This window comes from Pipra filicauda, unplaced genomic scaffold (genome assembly GCF_003945595.2).
Source record: "Pipra filicauda isolate LSUMZ 115617 unplaced genomic scaffold, ASM394559v2 scaffold98_size3848907_pilon, whole genome shotgun sequence".
NCBI lineage: Eukaryota > Metazoa > Chordata > Aves > Passeriformes > Pipridae > Pipra > Pipra filicauda.
Genome location: NW_024105186.1, coordinates 2,975,415 through 2,998,695, shown reverse-complemented (window position 1 = coordinate 2,998,695; position 23,281 = coordinate 2,975,415). Strand labels below are relative to the sequence as shown.

At 41.9% G+C, this 23,281-nt stretch overlaps 1 protein-coding gene across 12 annotated transcripts in view; it reads right to left on the bottom strand.

Moving 5' to 3' along the window:
* The window catches only part of MCF2L2 (MCF.2 cell line derived transforming sequence-like 2), a 158,079-nt gene that overhangs the window by 6,892 nt on the left and 127,906 nt on the right, over nt 1-23,281 (bottom strand). For 5 of the 12 annotated variants that reach the window (XM_027712876.2, XM_027712882.2, XM_027712873.2 and 2 more), the window contains exons 22-31: nt 21,367-21,588; nt 20,032-20,124; nt 19,544-19,622; nt 16,235-16,304; nt 13,062-13,171; nt 9,351-9,446; nt 6,704-6,793; nt 4,544-4,615; nt 2,742-2,828; nt 488-606 (exon numbers count right to left, since the gene is read on the bottom strand). In XM_027712876.2, coding sequence (XP_027568677.2) covers nt 488-606; nt 2,742-2,828; nt 4,544-4,615; nt 6,704-6,793; nt 9,351-9,446; nt 13,062-13,171; nt 16,235-16,304; nt 19,544-19,622; nt 20,032-20,124; nt 21,367-21,588 — 1,038 coding nt within the window. The remainder of the gene's footprint in view (nt 1-487; nt 607-2,741; nt 2,829-4,543; nt 4,616-6,703; nt 6,794-9,350; nt 9,447-13,061; nt 13,172-16,234; nt 16,305-19,543; nt 19,623-20,031; nt 20,125-21,366; nt 21,589-23,281) is intronic. The other 7 variants (XM_027712890.2, XM_027712877.2, XM_027712878.2 and 4 more) reach the window with 6 other exon arrangements.

The window sequence follows — 23,281 nt, the reverse complement described above, 5'->3', positions numbered from 1 at the left end:
ACTAAATTAGGCATTTCAAGCTGGCAGAGATTTCTTCCGTAGGGAGTTGGGTATCTTCTTATTCCTTTTATCATGCCCAGGTTAAATATTATTCAAAATTATGACAGAACTGTGCTGTGCATTCAGGCTTTAGGATTAACCAGCCAGCCATTATTCTGACATAAAAATTGGTTTTGTGACACCAGGTGAAGTTATGTGGGAAAGTCTGAAGTTACTTTTTTAAAGGCTCAGAGTTTTCCCTCACATTTGTAAAAAGTAAAGCGACAGCTTACAAGTAAGAGTGACTTTTTTATGTTTCTCATTCTGATCAACCAAATAGTCTTGGAATAATCTCCCAATAACCCAGATCAAATTCCCATCTTCTGTATTCCCACATGTCTATGAATTTAAGGTTGGTATGAACCCAAACTTTGCAGGTTACATCATGATTCTTAGAGGGGAGGAGGTTGGGCTAGGAAAGGGCAGTGTAATTTGAAAAAGGAATTACATTGTTAGGGTTGGTCTCTTCCTCCAAGTCAGAGGAGTTCGAGAGTTCATCCATACTGGAAGGGATGGCTTCAAAATCTTCAAATGTGTCTAGAGAAGGCATTTGCCTGCTGGGCCAACCTTTTCAAAGGACATAAAAACCAAGAGGAGTTAGCTATCAGTCATTAGCCTTTTTCAGAATCAGTCTTTATAAAATAAATATCACAGGTTCACTTCTCACTATTCTACTTACTGAATTGCTTGTACCTTTTTATAGCTTATTCCCTGATTCTGCCACAAAAATTGTGTCACAGCCGTTATTTTGTCTCTAAAAACCTGTACCACTCGCTGTCATTAGTAGGAGGGCAGACTGTGTGGCCACAGTGTCCACATCCATCAATGCCTCCAGTGTTTAGCATTGCAAAATCCCTTCATTTCAGGAGGTACAAAAAGCAAGGACCAGGAATATTTCTGCTGAGCCAGCGCTGGAGCAAATGATAACTGGTGCTGATGTGACTTTCAGAAGGCCACGCTCATTCCGTTTCCAGCTTACCTCCACATGTCTATCTATAAATTGAAGTCCAAAGCCATGGAATTTTTGTTGACTTCTTATCTCCATCTCACCCCAAGGGGATATTACCACCCGAGCAACTTACAGAACTATACCCTGGAGAACGCTGGAATTGCAGGAAAGGGACAGGACAAAGAGCAAGGCACTCTTGCTTGGCACTCCGTACCTTGGGGGTACGGAGGGAAGGTCTCATTCAAATTTCTGCTCCTAGGAGTCTTCTTGCATGATTTACACCCAGAACCACCCCAGCCCAGTGGAAGGGACTTAATGAGAGATTTCCAGCTCAAGCACAACAGCCTCAGTTTCTTTACCTACAAAGGTATGTCCATAGGATGTGTCCTGAGGGAAACTGAGGCTGAGCCCTATAAGATCTGCCTGTCTGAGGCTCCTATGATGCAAAAGTAACTCAGACTCTTCTGTACAGAGAGAAATTGTGATCTGCACTTTCCTTCACTTGATGCCTGTCCCTTTTCTGGTGGGGATGGGAATGACTACAGTCCAGCTCAGAGGAAACAGACCTTCCATGTCCCAAAGATTTCTGCAGCCCTGACAGATACAAGCTGAACAGTCAGTCAAACCACCATGTACTTCCTAATTAATGTACCTGCTCTGCATCAGCTGATTCAGAGGGACTTGGGCTGAGCAGATGCTGAACCAAATTCTTTACATCCTGTGGGCCACTGCTTGACAAGGCAAAGCAGTGCTCTGACTACAGTGCACAGAGATGTTCACATAGTGAGATTACATATCCCAGCACTCACAACCCACACCAAAACCTGGCCTGGGACAATACAAAACTAAGCCAGGTAGTTCAGGTAGCAAACAGAAAAGTGATCTGGGAGAAATAGGTTTATTAATTGATTTATTTAATCCCTCCCCATGCACATCCTCCCTGCTACAGGCACTGGTGCAACATGTGGTCATGCAGCTCTGCAGCCCCTTCTCCTCCCTCCTGTTTCTCAGGGGCTGTGACTGCTCCCACAGCTGCAATCCAGTTAAAAGGGACACAGCAACCATCTTCCTCCAGAGCTGTGACCCCAGCTATAACCTCACGGGTATGGTTTGGTCATCTGTACTTTTAAGGGTGTAAAGCAGCCTCTGAAGTGACACTATTCTGTATCAGTTTATTCACACAAGCAAAATACTGGCAAGTGTCTAAACATACAAGAATATATTGATGCTAATTAACTTCAAATTGCTACATCAATTTTAGTTCAAATTCACAGGTTGGGCTACAAATACCAAAAGAAAAAGATATCCCTCTTCCCCCTTAGACAAAGTTTCTGTAATCTTTTGCCACTGTCATTTACAGAAAGCATCCAAGGCAGAAACCTCATCAGCAAGGATTCCTTGCAAATATATGCATCAGCCTTTCTCTTCCATACAAATTGCTGTTCTAATTTCAGAGACTAAGAAATAGCCCAAGTTTCACATACTTAATTCAAGCTATAAAATAAGACATCAAATTCTGAGCTCTCTGGCATCAATTAAAAGCATTATTTTCATCTGTTCCTGACCTCAGAAAACCAGAATCTGAGGCATTGTTTCTATACTGCTAGTGATCCAAGCTTGTTCTTTCATTGCTCTGATGGGAAGTTATATTCACCAGGAGAGAAAAATCTCTTTATGTTAAAGAGAGTAAATATTATCATAAGTTTAGATTACATTCTCAAATTGAGATTATAACTTCTTTAATTGTGTTTACCTGTCTGTGAAGCAGATCTAGGTACGGATCTCTTGGTGGAACCGGTATTAGAGTTAGTCTGGGCCAATATGGTGTTCTCAAAAGCATCTGTGACAGGAAGTACAGTTTGTGTCTTCAGGGTGAAATAGTGACCAGACAACCAGTACAAAGTGAATTCCTGCATCACCTCTGCTACTGGCAGTCTTTTTAACAAACAGGTGGACTGGGGTCCAACAGTTATAAAAGAGGAGACACATGACCAGCACAAATGAGTGAAAGGACAGCAGCATTCCACAGAAAAACTGTAAGTCTGAGAAGGACAGAGAACAGCCAAATGAATCAAACAGATATATTGATGTTAATTAAGGAAAACGATTGCTGGGTGAACAGTGCAGTGTTCTATTTCATTACAGCTTCCTTACCCATTTTTAACATGTTTTCCTTGCAGCATTTCAAATCATTCTGTAGGTGAGGGTCTATAGTTTTGATGCAGCAACAGGGGACCAGGGAGGCCAGAAATGAATTATTTCACTCTTGATGAATGCAATGCAATGTTGGGGGGGACATTTTTATCTAAGTACATCAAATCCTTTGTATTATTACCTCTGTTAGAGCCCTGGCAATAGCAGCAATATCTTCTGGTAAAGGGATGATAAAGTTCATTGTTTCCTCCTTAAAGAAACTCAGTCTGGTGATGGATGTTGTGCAGTAGGACCTTGGTTTTAAGCAATGAGGAGCAAGTCAGTTCTATGCTACAGTTAGTCCTTGTACTTTGAAATCCCCCCTACCTCTGCAGCCCCATGGTATGCTGAGACCAGAGCTATCTGTCAGTGAGGAAAGTGAGGTATAAACACCACAGTTTGGGAAACTCTGGTGCAAGGTGCCAGGATGACTCTAAATGTAGTGCCAGGGGTCACTGGCAAAAGGAAATATTCTGCAAACAGCAAAACTTCTTCTGCTGTCTCTGAATTGTTTCTTCCAACCTCTCTGTTCCAGTCTCTTCCCTGCTGAGGGTGACACAGGACACAGGTCTGATATGTCACTGATTCTATCACTGACCTGTTCACCTGCTCTTTCTACCAAGTTTTTGTGCAGAATGACACAACGCTAAGAAAGAATTCCTCGGCCTACATCTCTCTCCTCCCTCTCCTGCAGCAAGGGTACCTGGCTCCTTGTGTCCCAGGTTCTGGTAAACACTGGTAAAGGGGAAAACTGACAATGGAAGCTGGTGATCTTTCAGTGGTTGAGTAACAGCATCCCAAATTAACTCTTTTGTATTGCTTATTAAGCAGTAATTGATTAATCTGCTGCAACAAATAGGTGGAAATTTTGCTTGTCTGAAATGAAACACTGCACCTTAAAATGGCTGTTGATGCACAGTCTAGCCTCTTCTGCAGTCTTCATGCACATGGCTCCTGCTCCTCTCTCTAGGTATAGACACTAACAAGGGAAGAGGGATGCAAGTGGCCAGACTGCAGGTGAGGGTGAAGAGTAGCCCCTTGGCTCCCTGCGGCTACACTTGATGGAGAGAGGCAGAAGCTAGGCAGAAAATCCAGATCCAGGTGATAGTCTAGGGCACTACTTCCCAAAACAGGCAGAGAATTGGGGTTTTAATTCAGGCCCATCCCTAGATGAATATAACATGAGTGCTGGGGACAGGCAAGGGAGTGACAAGCTGTCTTTATCCCAGTTATACAGATAAACTGACCCCAAAGCCCCAGTGGACTCCAGTGTCATCTGCCAGCTGTGATGAGATGTGAATTCAGTGAATAATATCAAATGATCACCAAACAGGTTTTCATGCAGGATGGAAATACTCATACCTTCAAACCCCAGGGGAGTTGGGTCACTCTTTATTTCATGTCTCTTGACTTTAACTGCAGGAACAAGGGGACCTGTGTGAAGTTTACAAAGTCACAAGGCTGTAAATATTGTTAAAGGAGAAACTTGCTTTCCCATTACCTGGAAACACTACCTTCTTAGGACTCTCCATTTCACCCAGAAAAAATGTCAACCACTAAATTCTAGGTGGTGCAGACAAGCACTTCTGTGAAGTAGATAGGAAACAGACCTCTTTTGGCAAACGACATTGAGACATCACAGTAAAAGTATCTGCTTCCCATCAGGTCTCACAGATGTTCCCTCTCACTCTTGACCAGGAGATGGCACTAAGGCAGCCAGACTCACAATCCCAGCTCTCACCCGTGAGACTGCCAGGGCAGAGCCCACAAAAGCCAACACTTACACCCCACGGAAGTGGAGGACACCTGTCACAGCCTCTCCTGTGCCCCGACTCCACATGTGGAGGGAGCTGAACTGTCAGCAGTGAGGATCAGACACAGCAGTAGCCGTAGCCTTTTAAAGTGATGATTCAAATCCCCTGGCTAGACCTGAATTTGGGTTGATGCTGAGGCAAGACTCAGGCTTCAGTTCTTTTGTCATCTGAAATAGTTTCTTAAAAGAGATGCTGTAAATAAAATACTTAATTGATTTTATTTTCTAGGTTTTAAAATCATTACAAAAGCTGCTTTCTCAGGATTCCAAAAGACTGCCAACAGTCTTGTGGCAGACAGGATTCTAGGACAGGACTTTCTGATATGAAACTGTAACAGAGTTTGAATTTCATTGCAATTCACACATGCTCTCTTTGTTAAACCACACTAAAGAACAACACTTTGCTGCCCATATTCTTTTTAATATGTGCTTCATTCTGTTCCTCAGCTTTCAAAATAATTATTAGGAAATAATTCAGTCTTCCCATAATTTAGTAACTGACCATGTATTATCTGAAGTTGTTGCCAAGGACAGAAAGCTCTAAGAACCTCTTCTCCTGTGCTATGCCCATCGCTTTCATGGGGTGATGTTTTACTGTTACCATCTAAAGGGGCTGGCAAAAAAACATTTGTAGGTAGTGGGATTGTCACATCCTTCCTCTGCCCATCAATCCCACCACAGTCTCATTTCCTGACAGCTTCATGGCAGTCAAGGATGCTGTTCATACCCTTCACAGCTATTGAGAAGGCACCAAATACTGTGCAACTTCCTTCCTGACAAATACAGAGGAAAGATTTTTATACAAATTAATTCAGACAATTTTTTCCTTCTATTTTGTTTTGTGAATTGCCCCTGCAAATCTTAAACTTGCAAATCAGTTCCTTTGCTTCATTCCAAGACCTACCAAAAGACAGTATATTCAGAATTCCTTGTAAGACCATATGTTCTGTTCTTAAAAAGTATCTCTGACACGTAGGCATAGGTGCCTACAGACTTACTGATTTTCAGCACAACCAGCTTGCCCAAATGCATGGGTTGATTTTAGAGTTTAAATGTAGGTACTAATGCAGTAACTTAGAGTAAATTTTGTAAAAGTGCCTTTTCTCAAAATAAAGTTCAAACCTAAAACTTTCATAAATTCCCACACGAACTGCATAGAGGTCAGTGCCTTCATGCATGTCTGAAAATTCCTTGCAAACATAATTTCTAATCATAACTGTGACTATGCTAAATATGCTTAAAACTGGCATCTATTTTTGGCTTGATTTCAGACTTTCTTGATGTCTGCTGCACAATGAGGAGATTCTCTCCTTCTGGAAAGCAAAAATTTTGAAGAGCTTTAAGGAAACAGAGAAATAACTTCAATTGAATTTCAGTTAATCCAAATCGGGGAGAAGTTGGAAACCTAACCCCACATCAGCCAAAAATTAATGCAGTTTCCATGGAAACCAGCAACACTTTTTGAAGCCTACTGTGGAGAAACTGGGAAGAGTCATTCTATGTGCTGGCAGCACACCTGGATATACATTTGAAATGTCTTGGGCTGCCTCCCTGCAGGTGTTACACTGGTCCTGACTCTTCTTCTACTGGAACCTCCTGCATTTGTAAAAACTGAGCCTGGTGTACTCACTCTGTGAACAGCATTTGGCAGTGAATGTATGAGCCAGCAGGCAGGGAGAGGGGGAGCTAAGCAAGCAGTGTGACGGTACCTTTGGTCACAGCAGAAGCATTAACTGTGGTGCTGATGGAGGAGGCAAGGGAAAAGCGACGGGTAACTTCTCTGTCCTTAGACTCTGGATCTGGGAGAACAGACAGATGCAATGCAGGGCAGGGTTAGAGGTTAATAAGCACTGAGGGTAAAAGATGTTCAAAGCAAAGCAGCAGCTGGAAAAGGGTAGGTAAAAGGTGGGTTGCTCTTCTAAAACAAACAGGAAAAATACCCTCAACAGAGTGAGAAGCACAGAAAAGAGTTGCTATGGACATATTTTCAAAGCAATTCCAATTGCACCAGTTTTAATACTTCAGAAAGGAGACTCATGCCAATTATTATTTTAGCAAACAACTAGTGTCCAAGTACAGCTACAAAACATAGAGAAATGAGCGTGATGACTAGAATGGGGTGTGTGTCTACAGATGAGGTTTGGATTATTTTAGACACAGAACTGCTTGTTATGTGATGACTGACCCGAAGTACACTGAAACATGAGTGGTTTGGAGTTCACATGTCATTTCTAGAAGTTAACTGTGTGAATGCCTGAAAACACTCTCTGAGCCTCCATCCTTACCAGGACAAACCAGTGAAGGCTACAGAGCAGTTTTTTGTTTACTCCAATTAGGACCCTGCCTTTTCTCTAAGTCTGCTCAGAAGACACAAATTCCCCAGATTTCACTATGAGATGTGTTGGAGTTGTACCAACACCAAGTAATAGGAGCTTGGCTCTGCCAACCAGGATGGCTAATGCTGACCCAAGGATGGGGGAGATGCAGAGTGCTGAGTATGGACTTTGATAGACTTTGGTGCCAGCTCTGCTAAGGCTGCCTGGGGGATCTCTGCACTAGTGGAGTGCAGGATGGTAAAGTTTCTCCTCCTGACATCAGCATTTCTTTGTCCAAAACACTGAGGTCCTTATATATAACATTTTCCACCTAGTCAGACAGTTCAGCATTTCTCTGAGCATCCATGCTCCACTACCAGTTGATATCCATCAAGCAATCTTGTTTTCACCTTATTTAGTCTTGGTATTTTCTTGTTTAGACCTTCCCTTTTGTGTGTTCTGGACATGAACAGACACAGTAGGTGTGAACCAAAGTGTGCTCAGCTCAATGCACCATCCCCTGCCACGTCCAGTAATGAATCTTTAGACAAAATGTTCAAGAGCAAGACAAGCTGATTGCAGAGACTTCCCCATTCCCTTCTCCCAGCTTCCCATCTGCTTTAACAGCCAGCCCATGTCATGCTAATATGGCTTTGCCTGAAGGAATGACCCCAGCACCCAGCCTGTTTGCCAATGGCTCCCTCTAGGCCAGGACCAGATCGGTGACAAAACAGCACAACAAGGTGAAACACCACATTGGGTAATAGAGGTGTTTCACAGGAATCCCAAATAACCAGACTTTGCAAGCCTTTGAGCTGAGAGTGCCTACAGCTGAGGGGGTGAACTCCTCTGAGCTGTGCTTCACTGTCTGGAACATTGAGTACAAGGCAAGACATTTCATATGAAAAGAAAAATTCAGATAAAAAAGCAAAAGGGGCCCAAACCAAAATTGTAGATCCAAACTCACACAAATTACGTTATTTCTGAAATCTGTATTTTGTAATTCATTTCCCCAAGTCACAAGATTTAGAAATCACTAGGTTTGGTATTCAGACACCAAACTAGTTTGTGTACCTCAGATCTTAATACCACATGTAGCCTTAGCCTTGCGGCCAGAATCTTATGGTTCTCGTGGCTCTTGCTACACTGTTATCTACTTTATAACAATACAATTCATTGCTTCTGCATTTCTCTTCTTATTCTTTCATCTTGCTTCTTCCTCCTTTGATGCTCACCCTCTCCATCACTGCACACTAACCCTTTGTCTCATGAAGGAAATATCATTGATCAGAACAGGAGAAAAGCCACACAATAACAATAAAAGGAGTAATCGTAGTATCTTTTCAGAAAGTGATTGTAAGTAGTCATCCAGTTTAATTTCTATTCACATTTCTTTCTTTGCTCTGAAGTCTCTTCTTTGTACAGCCATCACAGGAACACACAGTGTTCTCTGCTCATGGATATTAAATATCTGTTAAACATTTATGCACAAAGACCCAGAACACACTGTTTTACAGTACCATATAAAATAATTAAGTAGAAATGGCAATAAACCCCAGATCTCCTGAATTCTGGTTCTCCAGAGTAATCACTAGGCCACAGATAAGAAACATTTGAAAAAACAAAGAGGTCCAACCAATGAATGATTTAACACATGAAAACCTTGTGTAGCACAACACAGAGATGGTACTCTTCCCTTCAAGCCTGTAAGTTGCTGAAAGAAGTTAGGTTGATCATTTAAAACCAGTTCACACTTTGACCCTTGAGAGAAACTGGAAATTTCCATTACTTGCAATGTGCACCAGTAAAAGACTGAACTGGCCAACTCAAAGGTTGCCTTGCCAACACTGCTGTGGGAGAAATTTTTGGTAACAGTGTCTTTGAGAAGAGGAGCCAAATGTGTGCATCAGACAGGAGTGTTTGGGCGAGATGCAGCAGCACTTTGGGAAACAGTGATGGATGGCACTATGGGATGGAGAGAACATTGTGGGAGTGCAGGAGACAGATGGCCTGAGACCAAATGCTGCATGGGTGATTTTACCTTTGGGTGGAGCTCTGCGGTTGGAAAGACCTTGCAATGTGAATCGCTTTCTAGCAAGCGCTGTGCGCTCAAGGTTAAGGCAGGTGGAAGCATCAACTAGGAGAGAGAGGGAGAGGGAAGAGAAATAAGGAAGGAAGGGTCAGCTGTTCAGCTTATGGGAAAGGAAAGGTTAGCACTGGATGACAACTAAAAATAAATAAATAAATTTTGATTCAGTTCAAGCCTGAGCAAGAGCTAATCAATTAGAAAGGTCACATGAGGTCAGGGTGATTAAACCAGCTGAGCCAAACAGAGCCCCTGGGTTGAGTTTGGCTCACTGAGTTTTAATGGAGAACAATAACATAACAAAACCAAAGAAAAACAGGTGAAGGGATGTAGCTCTCATCAAAGGAAAATACAGTTTAGCAGCAAGCTCATTAAAAAGGATCTAGTGCCTTTTACTGTGAAAACACATCACTGTGGTTGGAACAACAAGGTTGTAGGGAGAAATAACAGAAAAAGCCTTGCAGTGCAAGACATGCAAGTGCTGTGAGCAGTCCCACTTCTGCTATCCAGCACTCATACTGAGCAGTCTGCCCTTGTCTGCCCTAAAGCTGATGTGCTCTCAAGCCTTACCTCCTACAGTCCTCCTAACAGCCTCCAAAGCGGGCACATAGTCATGCAATTGATCTCATGCTTTGCTGGGATGTAAGGATGCCACGCCAGCAAAGCTTACATGCCAGGCTCCCTCAGGAATAAGCCAGCCATGCCACCTGACAGCCGCCTCTAAAGGGATCAGTCACAGAGGGATCGACGTCCTAAGGCTCTGGGTTTGAAAGATACTCAGTTACTTGCATTGCAGGAAACAGGTGGACCTAGATCAAACCCCCAGATCCACACATTCCTGCCAAATTCTGCATCTGCTCCTCTCTTAGTGTGGGCAGGTAACACACAGAAGGTTTATGGCAAAGGAGCAGGACAAAGACCATGTGTTGGCTGCTTTTCCTCTTCTTTACTTCATACACTGCCAAGTGAAAATCATTAGAGGGACAAATGAAGACCAGAAGTACAAAGGGAACACAAAGAGACAGTGAATCCACACTGACGGACAAGCGACAGACAAGCTGTGCTTCCAAAGGAAAGTGCATCCTATCACTTTCTGATTTGCAGCCAAGATAATCCAGGATCCAAGGTGCCTGCATGCATAGGTGGGTGTGAGGTTAACAGATTTCAACAACACAGAAGTATTATGTCAGTGTGCTTCAGCTCCTGCTACCCAGTGTCCTGATGCCAGCTTTGGGCCAGGCAGATACATGTGGTGAGGAATTGCTACTCAGTGGTGGTTTCAGCTGTGGGGCTGCCTTTGGCTGTCAGACCATCTGTGCTGGCCTAAGAACCATTCCCTGCCATGGCTGCTCCCACTGCCAGGCAACCTTGTAAAGATACTGTAGCTTATAAAGAATCCAGAAACTGGTATATAAAATGCACTTACTTTCTGTTTGCTTAGGGCAAAAAAATCCATAGCATTTCATTCTCAGAGTCCCACGGTAAATACATCAGTGCATGTCTGCAGGGGTCAGGTTTCAATGTTGGTTCTTCAGCTCTGCAGTTACATCACTGCACTGAGGAACCCCGTGAGGATCTCACAAGTCCCCCCAGCCTTTCAGCACCAGCAAAGCACTATACACTGGTCTCTAAATTCACATTGTCTTTGAAATAACCTGAGTTATTTCAAACCTTTTCCTTTATTCTGCAAGTATGTCAGATAACCCTGGAAGCCATTTCCAAACATAATGAGGACCAGGTCCTGGTGGGCAGTGGGTTGAACATGAGCCTGCAATGTGTACTTGTGGCAAAGAAGGCCAACAGCATCCTGGGCTACATTAGGAGAGCTGTGCCAGCAGGACCAGGGAGGTGATGCTTTCCCTCTTTGCAGCACGAGAGAGACACACTTGGAATGCTGTCCTGTCCTGGGCTCCCCAGGACAAGACAGACATGGACATTTGAGTAAATCCAGTGAAAGGCCATGATTAAGGCATTGTAGCAGCTGACATGACAAGAGAGTGAGAGAAACAGGATTTTTCAGCCTGGAGAAGGGGCTGAAAAAGGGGGATCATACCAAACAAAGAAGATGGAGTCAGACACTTCTCAGTGGAGCCCAGTGACAGGATGAGAGAGGCAATGGGCACAAATTGAAATACAGGAAATTCCATTCTAAAATGTGAAAAAAACTTTTTTACTGTGAAGGTGGTTAAAGCCTGGGACAGCATCCCCAAGGCATTTGTGGAGTCACCATCCTTGGAGCTATTCAGAGCCCAGCAGGACATGGCTGTGAGCAACTTGCTCCAACTGCCCTGCTGGACTTGCTCCCATATGGCTTCAAGGCAGTGACTCCACCAGTCAGGTCCACACCAAACACGGATTTATATGTAGAAAACTCAGTTCAGCCCCTGCAGAGGAGCAGCCAGAGGTGCCTCACAGGGACACAAGTTTTGGTGGGACATCTAAAGCTGGAGAGTTCTTTGCTGGCTCTGTGCAGCCTGGTTTGCAGCCCAGGATGCACAGGACACCCAAATCCCAAAACGAGAATGGCCTCACTGCCCAGCTCTGCAGGAGCAGCCACCCAGCAGAGGATGAGGAGGCTCTGGGCTGAGCTAGTGGGATCAAAGCCAGAGCCCTGAGGAGCTGGTCATGGGAAAGCCAAGACAGAAGAATGACAATCAGTACATAGGGTGATCCCAGTTCCCACACTCTTGCTTAGCTGGACCAGTTAAAAACATCAATAATTTTCCTGGATTTTTTTTTTAAAGAGGTTTATGAATTTCAAATGAAAAGCCACTTTTCCACTTTCCTAATTTCTAAAAAGTTTGCATTTAAAAAAATATACTGAAAAAAATTTTTAAGATTGGATTTTTAACTGAAGAATCCATTACTTCATTTCTCACCATGAAAACTTATTGAAATGAAAAAATCTTTTGGCGAATAGCCTATTTTTCAAAGAGAATATATTCCACTTTCTTTTTTACTATCTCTATTTATGAAAGGGCTGTTACTTTAAGCCTCATTTGGGCATTAGTCTCTTAAGACCTCATAATTTTCATTTTATATTATTAGAAAATTCTTTGCTCTAGCATTTAGAAATACTGCCTGAAAGAGAAACTGCTGTCAAAAGATTTTCCGTTCCTGCTACTGTCAGATGAGATTCAGTTTCTCATCTTCAGTTCATTTTAACCTACACTGTATAGAATATCTATTGTACTTATGCCCTCAAACAGTGGAGGCACTTTCTGTGACAGTGTGTGGGTGTATTCACTATACACCAGAGGGAACCTATAGTTAGAGGATGCAAAAAGCCTCAGACATAAAGCAAGGAAATCACTTAGCAAAGTCCACAGACAGTCTTAAAATTAAATGTATCTAGAAACCAATTTCACCAGGATACAGAAGGTTAAAATACATATACTATTGTCCCCAAAATTCTATTTTTAAAAAACACAAGTTTCATAAAGAACACCATAATGCATCAAAATTCAGACTTAAAAATCCTAAACAAGTAACACTTCTTGGTGTTCAGGAGGTTTCATGGTACAGTTGCTCAGCTTTGCAGCATTGTTTTTTTGATGTTGGGTTTAAACAACATACATTTAAAGTATCCTCATCAAACACCACAAATATGTGTAATTATAAAAATATTACCCTTTGGAAGCAAAAGCTCTGTCTCAGAATTCCTACCTCTCTTTTGTTTGGCGCTGGGACTGGAATTCCTGTTTTTATTGTTAGATGCTTCCACATTTGATGTCTCAGATTTGTTTTCATAAATACTTGATGACTTCCTGCTATACCTTGGGACAAAAGAAATATAAAAATAATTACATTCCTAGTTAATGCCTAACAGAGCACTGAGCACTAAGAATTCTTTTTCTCCTCAGACATGAAAGCCTACAGAACAAAGAGCAGGTTTTAAAATTCTATGCTACAGAAACCTGCATCTGTACTGGATAAAAGTCATCCCAGCCCCTGCCTCCTCTCTACACCACACACTACAGGATGTGCTCTCTGAGAGTTGAGAAAAATGGAGAAACAAGCTGGTTGTCTGCACAAGCTCTTTTTGCAAGTCCAACCATTTTGGAAGGAAGAAGGGGGAAAACCAGCTTAGGAAAGAAAATCCCAGTTTTCCATCCTTTGTAGCTTGCATTTGTCTCCAGGAGAGAAATGGATACTGGATGGTCACAAAGAGGTCATACCATGCATAGAGGAACATGTGAATTCCACTGGCTTCCCCCAACTTCTGTTTCTTCTCTTTGGACACATGAATCCCAGTGGGATATCCCTGACTACAGCTGAACCACAGACCACAGGGGATTCGCCTTGACAGATTGGCACAGGTACTGGCCTTGTGTCTGTAACGGGAAGGACCCTCCCACCCTTGGTTTGTAGGACGTTCTAGCTGCAAGATTTTCTCATGTTTCTTATCCTCATTGTTTTGCAAATGTCTGGTGGTTTAGTTTGGGTGTTTGACTGTTATCTTTTGCAGATTGCTCCATACGTTTCACTGTATCTACATACTTGAAATCCTCTTTGCCAAAATGCTTGTTATTAACATGTGTCAGCAATTACACTGCTGCTTACAATTAACAATGAACTGTTAAACTGAACATTCATAGGGTTTATTTTGCTGTAAGGGAAGGCCTGAGATATCATTACAAACATTAAAACATTTGGAACACTAGAGATCTGTGAATAACTTTCATAACTATAAAGCGGCCTAGGACTCATTGCTTTGTATTTGAACCTCTGATCTGTTTCTGATGGAACCTTAGCAAGGTCTCTGTTACCTCCTGTACTAAATCAAAATGTGATTTTTCAGCCTAATGTCAGGTACAAAATTGGGCTTAAAATAAATATGGGAACAAATCCAAAGCACACTCACATTTCCTTATTCTTTTTTCTCTGTTCCTTCTCAGCTGGGCTGAGATAACTATGAGATGTGCAGCTGACAGAGTTAAAGATTTACAGCTGTGGGAAAGTCACCAAGAAAACACACGAGCTTTTCTGAAACAGCATCTGCAGTCAAACTCCAAGTGTTTGTGTTTATCTATGTGCAGAGGATATTTTTACATGGATGTATGACTGAATCAGTCATTTCCAACAAAGAAGATAGTTAAGCAGTTAGAACAATAATCTATTTAAGTTTCATATGTTTAAATAGATTAGAAAACAATACAAAGGGATCATTTCATTATCACTGAAATGCAGCAACCATCCCTTGAGAGAGATACAGCAGCAATAGATACCTCAGGGCATCTCATTTTAGGATTTAACAGTGAAACTTTGGGGAAGAATTTACAGAGAGAGAGAATTGAAATAGATTGAACAGGACTCAGGGACATTCAATAACTGCCTGTATTATGGGCACTGGCTCTAAGTGTCCCTCTTGCCAACACCTCAGCTCCAATCCTGAGTCAAACCAGCCCTGCCTTATCTCATGGAACTGCAGTCCCAAGTGTTGTGGTGGCACATAAACAAGTAAAGGGGATAGTCTTTGTCATGGAACAGATACAGCCTGGGGAGGGGAGAGCATCCTGCAAACATTTCATTAATGTCACAGCACGGGTTTGACGATTCCCGATAAGCAACAGTCACTGTTACACACAGGCAACCCAGAAGAGGGTGTCTATTGGTTAGATAAAATTTCAATGATGAATTATTTTCCAACCACTGGCAGAGTTCTGATGATAATGTCTGCTCTCTAGCTAATACTGTCTGCCACTGGCTTACCTACAGCACCTTTCACAACTGGGGCTGCTTGGCCATATCAGTCACAAACACAGACTGTGCCCATGAGGTGGCTTCCTTTCTTCTCCTCCTTCACCCAGCATCTCAAAACAGGCTGCAGAAGGGGTTCCACAGTCTGAGGAATTCTGGATCCAGCATTTCACATCAGCTAGTGCAAAGCCAACTTCTGCTGCAATTCCCCTGTCCTTGCTTCTCTTGGAGACACACACTACACTCCAAACCTTGTTCCATTCATGACAGCCCAGAATGTTGTTCTTTCATGAAGACTTACTGTATTCTTCCTGTTCCTATAATAACCTGGCATTTGGAGCAGGAGCATCTGACCTCTCCTCCTCTGGCACAGTTGGCAGAGTGAGGACAACAAGTGCTTCATTTTTCCTTTGGTTTAATCCATTCTAGGATAAATAGCTAATCACACGGCCTTTCTTCCTGGAGTTAATTAATTTGCTGTTTACATATTTTTTCTATAATTTCTGCTCTGGAAAAAATCTCACTTTAGGAGCCTTATAAGAAGGACACACGTCTGGATTATTTTGAAACATTTTTGTGCTTGCATTTCATATCTTACTGGGATAAATTTCTCCTATCCCCAAGGTGGTTCTGCTGAAAGATTTCCACCCTTAAATCTTAAACAAAGCAAATGTAACCAAGCCTAGAGAAAATACGGTGCAGGATTTAGCACTACACGTGTTTAATATTTCTTGCATGGAGTTGTACAGCCCTCAAAGGCTGGCTGTATTACCTTGGACCTCTTGGTTTGGTTGATCCTGCTAAAATGTTACAGTGATATCCTGTGCCAACTTACATTAAACTTGCCCAGCAATTGGGCCATTACAAAAATTTGCTGACAGCTCCATTTAACATCTGGAAACGTTCCAATACATTTTGCCTAAACTTGAGCTAATCAATGCAGAATTGTGATTTTAGTCCCCCCCCTGAGCAAAATCTTTATGTGTATTTACTATGAATTTATCTTTAAAGAATTTGAAGACAACCAAGTAAGTTCATACCCAGGAAGCTAAATACAAAACCCTCAGAATTTTTGTACTGCAAAAGCACAAAGGCAAGACAAAACATGGCCCTGAGTGTGCCATGGTAGCTGTGGTTACCTGCTTGCACTGGAATCCATCGGTGCATGGTATACACTCTCCGTGATTCTTTGGTGCAGTTGACTTGCTTCTGGTAAAGAAAAAATTAAAGGAAATTGCTCCAAATTGTATAAATTGCTTCTGTGTTTATGTAGAAGGTGGGGAAGAGAGAAAAATAAGAGAGAAGAGATTTTGACTGCCACTGCAATCAAAATGGAATGCTTGTACTTGAAGAAAAGGCATATGATGATCTTAATGAAACCTTAGCTCACCCAAACACCTCTTCCACTCATATTTTTTCAGTGCAGAAGAGATTTATTGCTCTACCTCCTTCTCTTTCCTCTGTACCTCTTCCTAGCTAATTGCACTATATGGATCTAGAGAATGGATATAATGGCATTTTTCCCAGAATACAGGTTTTGTGGCTCACAGGTTTTTCTGCATTTAGCAATGCATGTACACCAGTCCTTTTGCACACACAGCCATGTAGTGGGATATACCCCCATCCCTCTGCAGAATGCTTTTGCTCAGCATCCTTGACAAACAGAAATAAGAAAATGTTGTTTAGGTGCCACTTGTTCACTCTTTCTGCATAGTTGTCAAGTAGTAACAACTTGTACCTATGTCCAGTAAGTTCTGAGTGAAGAAAAATGATAAGAAAGATGCTGTCAGCCTGTATTTCAGGGCCAGGAGAGTCAGACTCTGAGAAGTGAGGAAGCAATGGAAGGAGCTGCTTTCAAACTCTCAGGTTGCTGAGATCCCAAGGCTATTTTGCTGTGTAAGAAGATGAATCTCCTTTCAATGAAAGAAGAACTGATAAGGGGTGAGGGGCAGCACCAAAAGATTAAACTCAATGAAGTCTTTTGTTGGCGGGGGAGAAATGTGCATTCTGGGTGGGGAGTTGGAAATAGCTCCATTCCTGACTTTGGCAACTGATCCACAGCCTTGCACAGATCCCTTAAGCTGCATCAGTAATTCCTTTGCCTTCAAGAGACAACTACATTCTTTGGGATTGATGGACCACAGTGTTACCCAAAGCCTTGTTGGCATTCCATGCTCACTGCAATATGTGATGGGGCTGTACATACACCGAGGGTTGGACACAAATGACCCATGTGTTAAACTATTTATCACATACTTTGGCCACCTTCTTTGCCCTTCACTCATTCATCTCAGCTGGTTCCTTCCAACATCCCAACTGCCTGTGCAACTCCTAACAACAGTCATTAAAAACAGCCAGACAAACAAATATATCCCTCTTCCTTCTCTCATTACAATGCACAGTTGGAGAAATATCCAGTCTTGGATTATAGTCTCTTCTTTCATGAGTCATTGGAACTAGAAATAACTGTGTAAAACCACAGGACAAAGCATGTGCTTCCTGACATCAGTATTGTAATAAAGGCCTTGATTCATGTGATTGTTTGGAAAAAGGCAATGGGAAGAGCTGCAACAGCGTATGAGATACAAGTTATACCCTCTGACTGCTGTTCTGCTGGATTCACAATGAAGGGAAGCTTGACTTTACTCATAGAGTAGGATGAAAGTCATCCTTGGATGTTCTTAAGACCAGACTGGATAAAGTCTTGAGTAATGTGGTTTGGCCAATAACTGACTCTGCTTTGAGCAGGACCTTAGACTGTGATGTCTTGAGGTCCCTTGAAATCTGAAATATTCTAGAATCCTATGACCTTAAGACAGAAATATTCTAGAATCCTATGACCTTAAGACAGAAATATTCTAGAATCCTAGGATCTTAAGGCAGAAATATTCTAGAATTCTATGATCTTAAGACAAAACAATAGAGAACATCAAAACATAAATTCTTTAAAAAACTTTCAATCTTGATTTCTGAGTATTTTTCTCTGGAGAATGCATAGTAACTCTAGCTAATAGGTCTTTTATGCTACAAATATTTCACACATGCTCAACTGTGAGCTTCATTTTCTTTGCCTAGAAACACACATGGAGGATTAGCACTTTTTCCTATTAAACATGTACATTTTCTCTTCTCTCTACTGCAGTAGCCTAAGCAACACCAGCTTTTATACCTCAGGAGTAAATATTACAAACCATATCAAAAAGTCCCTAGATCAAGTCCTGAAACTGCGCTTAGAAGAATTTTGAGTTCTGTCCTCAGCAGTTCACACTGAACTGATCATAGTGAAATTCAGAATTAAAAGGAGAAAGGATGAGGACAAGAACAGTAACAAAAAACCTCAGTAGTAAGCATTGTAAGTAAGTATTTTGTTGGGTTGGATTGAATTGCTGAGGCTCATGTACATAGTTGTTTCCCTCCACTGAAGGAGGTTGCAAGAACTCACTGTCTCTGTGAAACAGACAATTAAAATAAAGGTGACTTCTAAAGTTAAAGCACAGGCACAGGTTTTCACCTAGAACAAACTCTGCTTAGGAATTTGAAGGATGTGGGTGGAGAGGCTTTGCTGACCTTGCAAAGAGAGGTATGACAGAAGCAGAAAATGACAGAGCAAGATGACAAGCAATGCCAGGGCCCAGGAAAAGCCTGTATTAGGCACAGCTGTGAGGCTTTTTTGTCTAAGAGAATAAATAGAATAGTATCTCCAATAGCTTTCAAGACTATGTTCTTTTACTATCTGGAATAATCTAGCTGAATTTTTCTGTCTGGGGTTCAATATCTTACATTAAAAGGGTGTCTTTACTTTAGGTACTTATGAGGCTTAGATCATTCATGGTGTTGAACACATCAAAAACCACCTTTGTTGTGACATCTCTGTGAGAGAGGGAAATGTCACCAACCCTGTTTTACAGGGAGGTCACCAAGATAAAAAGATGGGATAACTGATTGACATTTAAAACATAAGGTGGGTGAGTAGATTGAAAATAAAAACCTTCAAGCCCAAACAAAGTAAAGAAAACAGTAGGATGGAGAGGAACAGTTGCTATGTTCAGCCATGGACATGGACAAAGATCTTTTGTGCCAGGTCTTGTGAGCAGGCACAAAGTGAAGACTGGGACTCCAACTCCTCACATGCTGGTGTAAATGGATGTTCCTAGAGTTGTAGCTTGAGAGGGAGAACAGAGGAAAAGAATGTCCCTTGGACTAACTGTGAATGGAATAATTATCAATGCCACTTCTAAAGTTCCAAGAAATTTTCTTTGACCAGGACAAGGGTTTAAATCCCAGCAATGCTGCAACCACCCAGCTGGTCCTCACACTGGAGATCTGTTCTTGCCCGTTTCACTGGTGGTACAGGTCAGCCCTGTACCTGTACTCGTCCCAGCTCAGTGTTGTCACACACAGCTCCAGAAGGAAGGCAACATTACCAGATCCTGCTCTGTGTGTCCTACCTCTACATGCTTCCAGTTGTCCTGTCAGGACTTTGCGAATCTCTGAAATCCAGGTGTTTTTCAGCTCAACAGAAGATGCCTGAGAACACAAGAGGACAGGGCAAAGCAGATCCAGTTAAAATGTGCTGCCAATCACTGTGCTGCCCTGACCTATGTTTGCTCTCAATTTTCCCAAGGATTGGAACACTGGGGCCAGCTTTGAGCAAAGCAGAGGATGCTCTTCGAGATGGAAGAGTGACAATGAATTTAAGGTCCTGTCTATGCTTTTCTGTCTAGCATTCCAAGAGATTTCCCACTACTCTATTTCCTCTTTTAGCCAAAATCATGACCATTTTCACAATAATAAATTGGCAATCTCAATGCCCACACAACAATGAAGCTTTCAATGGCTATTGTTTCTGGAGTGTACAGGACAGTAAACATTCTTAAAAACAATTCAATTGAAAGGAAGTATATAGTCCTTGGGAAAAAAAAATTATTGTCATTACCTGAATGATATAGACCTCTTCTCTGCCATTATACCAGATCTCAAACTTCTTGTTATCCCCTTTCACATTTTCAGTAATGCCCACAGTGCTCATCTGTTTCAAAACAAAAAAGAAGAAGCTGAAATCTGGAAAATTTCAATAGTCTTTAAACTCAATCCTCTGAGAAGCATTTTGAAAAGGTTGCATTCACTTATACACTTTAGTGAGTTATTAAAACTCAGAACATGTTATTTCTCAATATCTAATTTGTTGTTCATCTTTTTGATTAAGGGGAAAGAGTGTTCAAAAGTAACCCAAGCTAATGTCTGTTCATGAGTTTATCCTCTTTTCTTTCATTGCTTCATCTGTGGGTCAGTTTTCAATCCTATCCTGGCTCTTGTCCACTTAGACAAATTTTCAGTTTTGGGAAGACTGAATTTTCCTTTGTCATCACTGACCCGTTAAGGTGGGAGAGGATGAGGAATGGAACAGGGCTTTGTGAGATTTAATGACTGAACTGCAAATCCAAACACAAAAAACCTGAAGGAAATAATTCTAGATTTCTTAAATGAAATATTCTTTGCCACAATTTTGAAGTTCAGTTGCTACTTTACTTCCCATCTTCTTCCTGTATTCGTTCATCCTTCTTGTTTTTGATTTACCTCAGCATTTCTTTGAAGATTTAGACAGTGTTATGCCACCATTCCTTCTCTCTCCACAGAAAGAAACTACAAATGTTTATATGAATTGGTTCAACTCTTGAACCAGGTTCTATTACAATTCCTGTCTGGTTATCCTGTATTAAGTTTGCAGCATTACACTTCATGATCCATATCAGTTGGCTAAAGTCACAAGTGTCACACCAATGTGCTTAAAGGGAAAATTGGCCTGCTTGTGAATCCCACCATAAAATGTCCTGACTCATATCTGGAAATGCCACTCTTGCAAATAAAAGGGCACTTCTACTGCACTGATTCATCTGTAGCTATTACTGTCACAGAATAGACCTGCTCAACTATCTCAATAGTAAAACCTGCAGTAGAATTACACTTAGAGGATACCCACAGGCAGAACAACCAGAGATGCAGGTCCATTCAGTCTTGCTTCTCTTTATGGGATGGTGGGCAAGAATACACAGGATGCCCATTTGTATCTAGTTGCAAAAAACAAGGTTCATGTCTGGGGTTGCAGGACATATGGATTGGTCTGTCTCCAGACCAAAACTAAATGGGAACTTACTTAGGGGTGTGAGACAGCCCCAGATATATGCACCTGCTTAAACTCCACGTGGAAACATCCTTGTCTTGTGAGAACACCAGACTTATTTATCTCCCCCACCATTACTGCATTTATTACCTTTAATGAATTTTTAAAGCTGTACGAAGCTGTCTTCTCGTGGCCATCTGTGTTCTCCTCCCGTTTCTTGCAGAAAAGTAGCATCTTTGTATAGAGGAAGAGGTGTCTCTGCATTGGTTTGAATCTAGCCAAGTCCTTCACCTTGTTGTGCCCCTTCTTGTGGTCGGTCCACACATTGAAGGAACCCTGCATCAACAGCTTGCCAAGCTCACTGACATCGCCCTAGAAACCAAGAGAGTGTACATCACATTCCAATAGGGTAATCCCAGGCACAATTCATTCCTCTAATGGTGTTTAGGCTTCCAGGCAGAGGCATGTGCCTGGGCATCCTTTGTGCTGGAGAGTGCACATGTCCCCTTGCTAAACCTGTGTGGTTTCTTCATATAACCATTAACCCACTGGTTTCCATGTCCATAATTCTCAGTTTGTCTCCCCATTCATAGTTAGCATCTAAGGTCTGTCTCAGGACAGGCTGTCCCCTTTGATGACCTCAGAGGAGACTTCTTCTGACAAAAAAGGGTTTCAAGACTCCTGACTCCAAGGCAGTATGAAGGCCTAGTGCAGTCCAGATGCTCAAGCAAAGGCCCTGGCTCTGGAAGATCTTGTTTCAGTTTCTGGAGCTTCTTCCACCTGTGGGCAAAACCTTGAAAGAGCTTAGATGTCTGAAGTCACGGATTGGTGCCCAGAGGTATGTAGGTGTGTGATTCCCTCCTATTGCAAAATAGCTTTTATAAGCTTTGTCAATAGTTTCCTGGCTCACTATCTGCAAACTATGCAACCCTGCACAGCCTTGGGCAAAGAGGGAGTGAATGCACCAAGGAGCTATAAAAGTACCTGAGGGAGAGTGAAACTAAGCAGTAACAAGACCTTTCTAAATTGTCTGAGGACCACTGATGGGTAAATACCTCAACTGATATTAATCAACAAATATGTAGCTCTGATGCCACCAGCACAGTTCAGTGTTAAGAGTGTAGTAAAGTGTGGATAAAGGATATGGCAACACATTTATGGTAATGGGCTTCAACAAGTAATGATAAACATAATTATCCTACCAGCAAGTTTTTCCTAGGAATGCTTTGTATAATAAGTTGAGGGAATAAGCCCAGTGCATTATTGAAGCACTTATTTTCAACATCTGTATGTTCTGTTGACTATAAGGTAAAGATGTTAGCTCCAAGCGGGAATGTCCAATTTCTTAAACTACGGATTGCAACCTGTTCTCTCTCTCCCTCCCCCTCCTCTACCATAGATCCCACTGCAAAAACAGGTCTTAACTAGGTACTTTTCCACTCTATATCAGGGTATTATTAGACTCTCCAAACTATTCAAAGAACTTCAGTAATTTCAATAAGAGTCTCCCATCTCTAATATATAGAGTTGGATCTTTTATTTGTGCATACAGGACTGTGGATGTTTGTATTTATACATGCATGCAGGTATAAACTGCAAGCCTGTGAAAAGCATATTGGTACGTAAAGCTAAATTAAAAAAACAAACAAGCATATTTTCTACACAGTTCTGACAATGGTGAGAGCTGCTGTCACCCCAGGCACTGTTAAGAACAGCACTGAGATCCAGCTCAGTATAACTCTTGTGATAGGTCTGTCTCCAGTCTTGTATCTGGAATTGGGATACAGCAAGTGAAGTGGGAGGCTGCCACTGCAGAGAGAAAGAGGATGGACAGGGGTGGCAGCCTTTGAATATCAGCCCACAAGCCTTGGACTCTCTCTTTAGTGTGGGCAGCAAATGGAGAGGAGGATGCTGTTTCTGGTAATTTCTTCTAGTGGGCAGCAATATTTTGTCCTAAAGGAAGTTAATTTAAAGTGAAGGATTTGATCACTATCTCAAACATAATTACCCTCTCTAAGAACAATACACTGTATCTCATGTTTATGAAATATGAGAGATAAATATG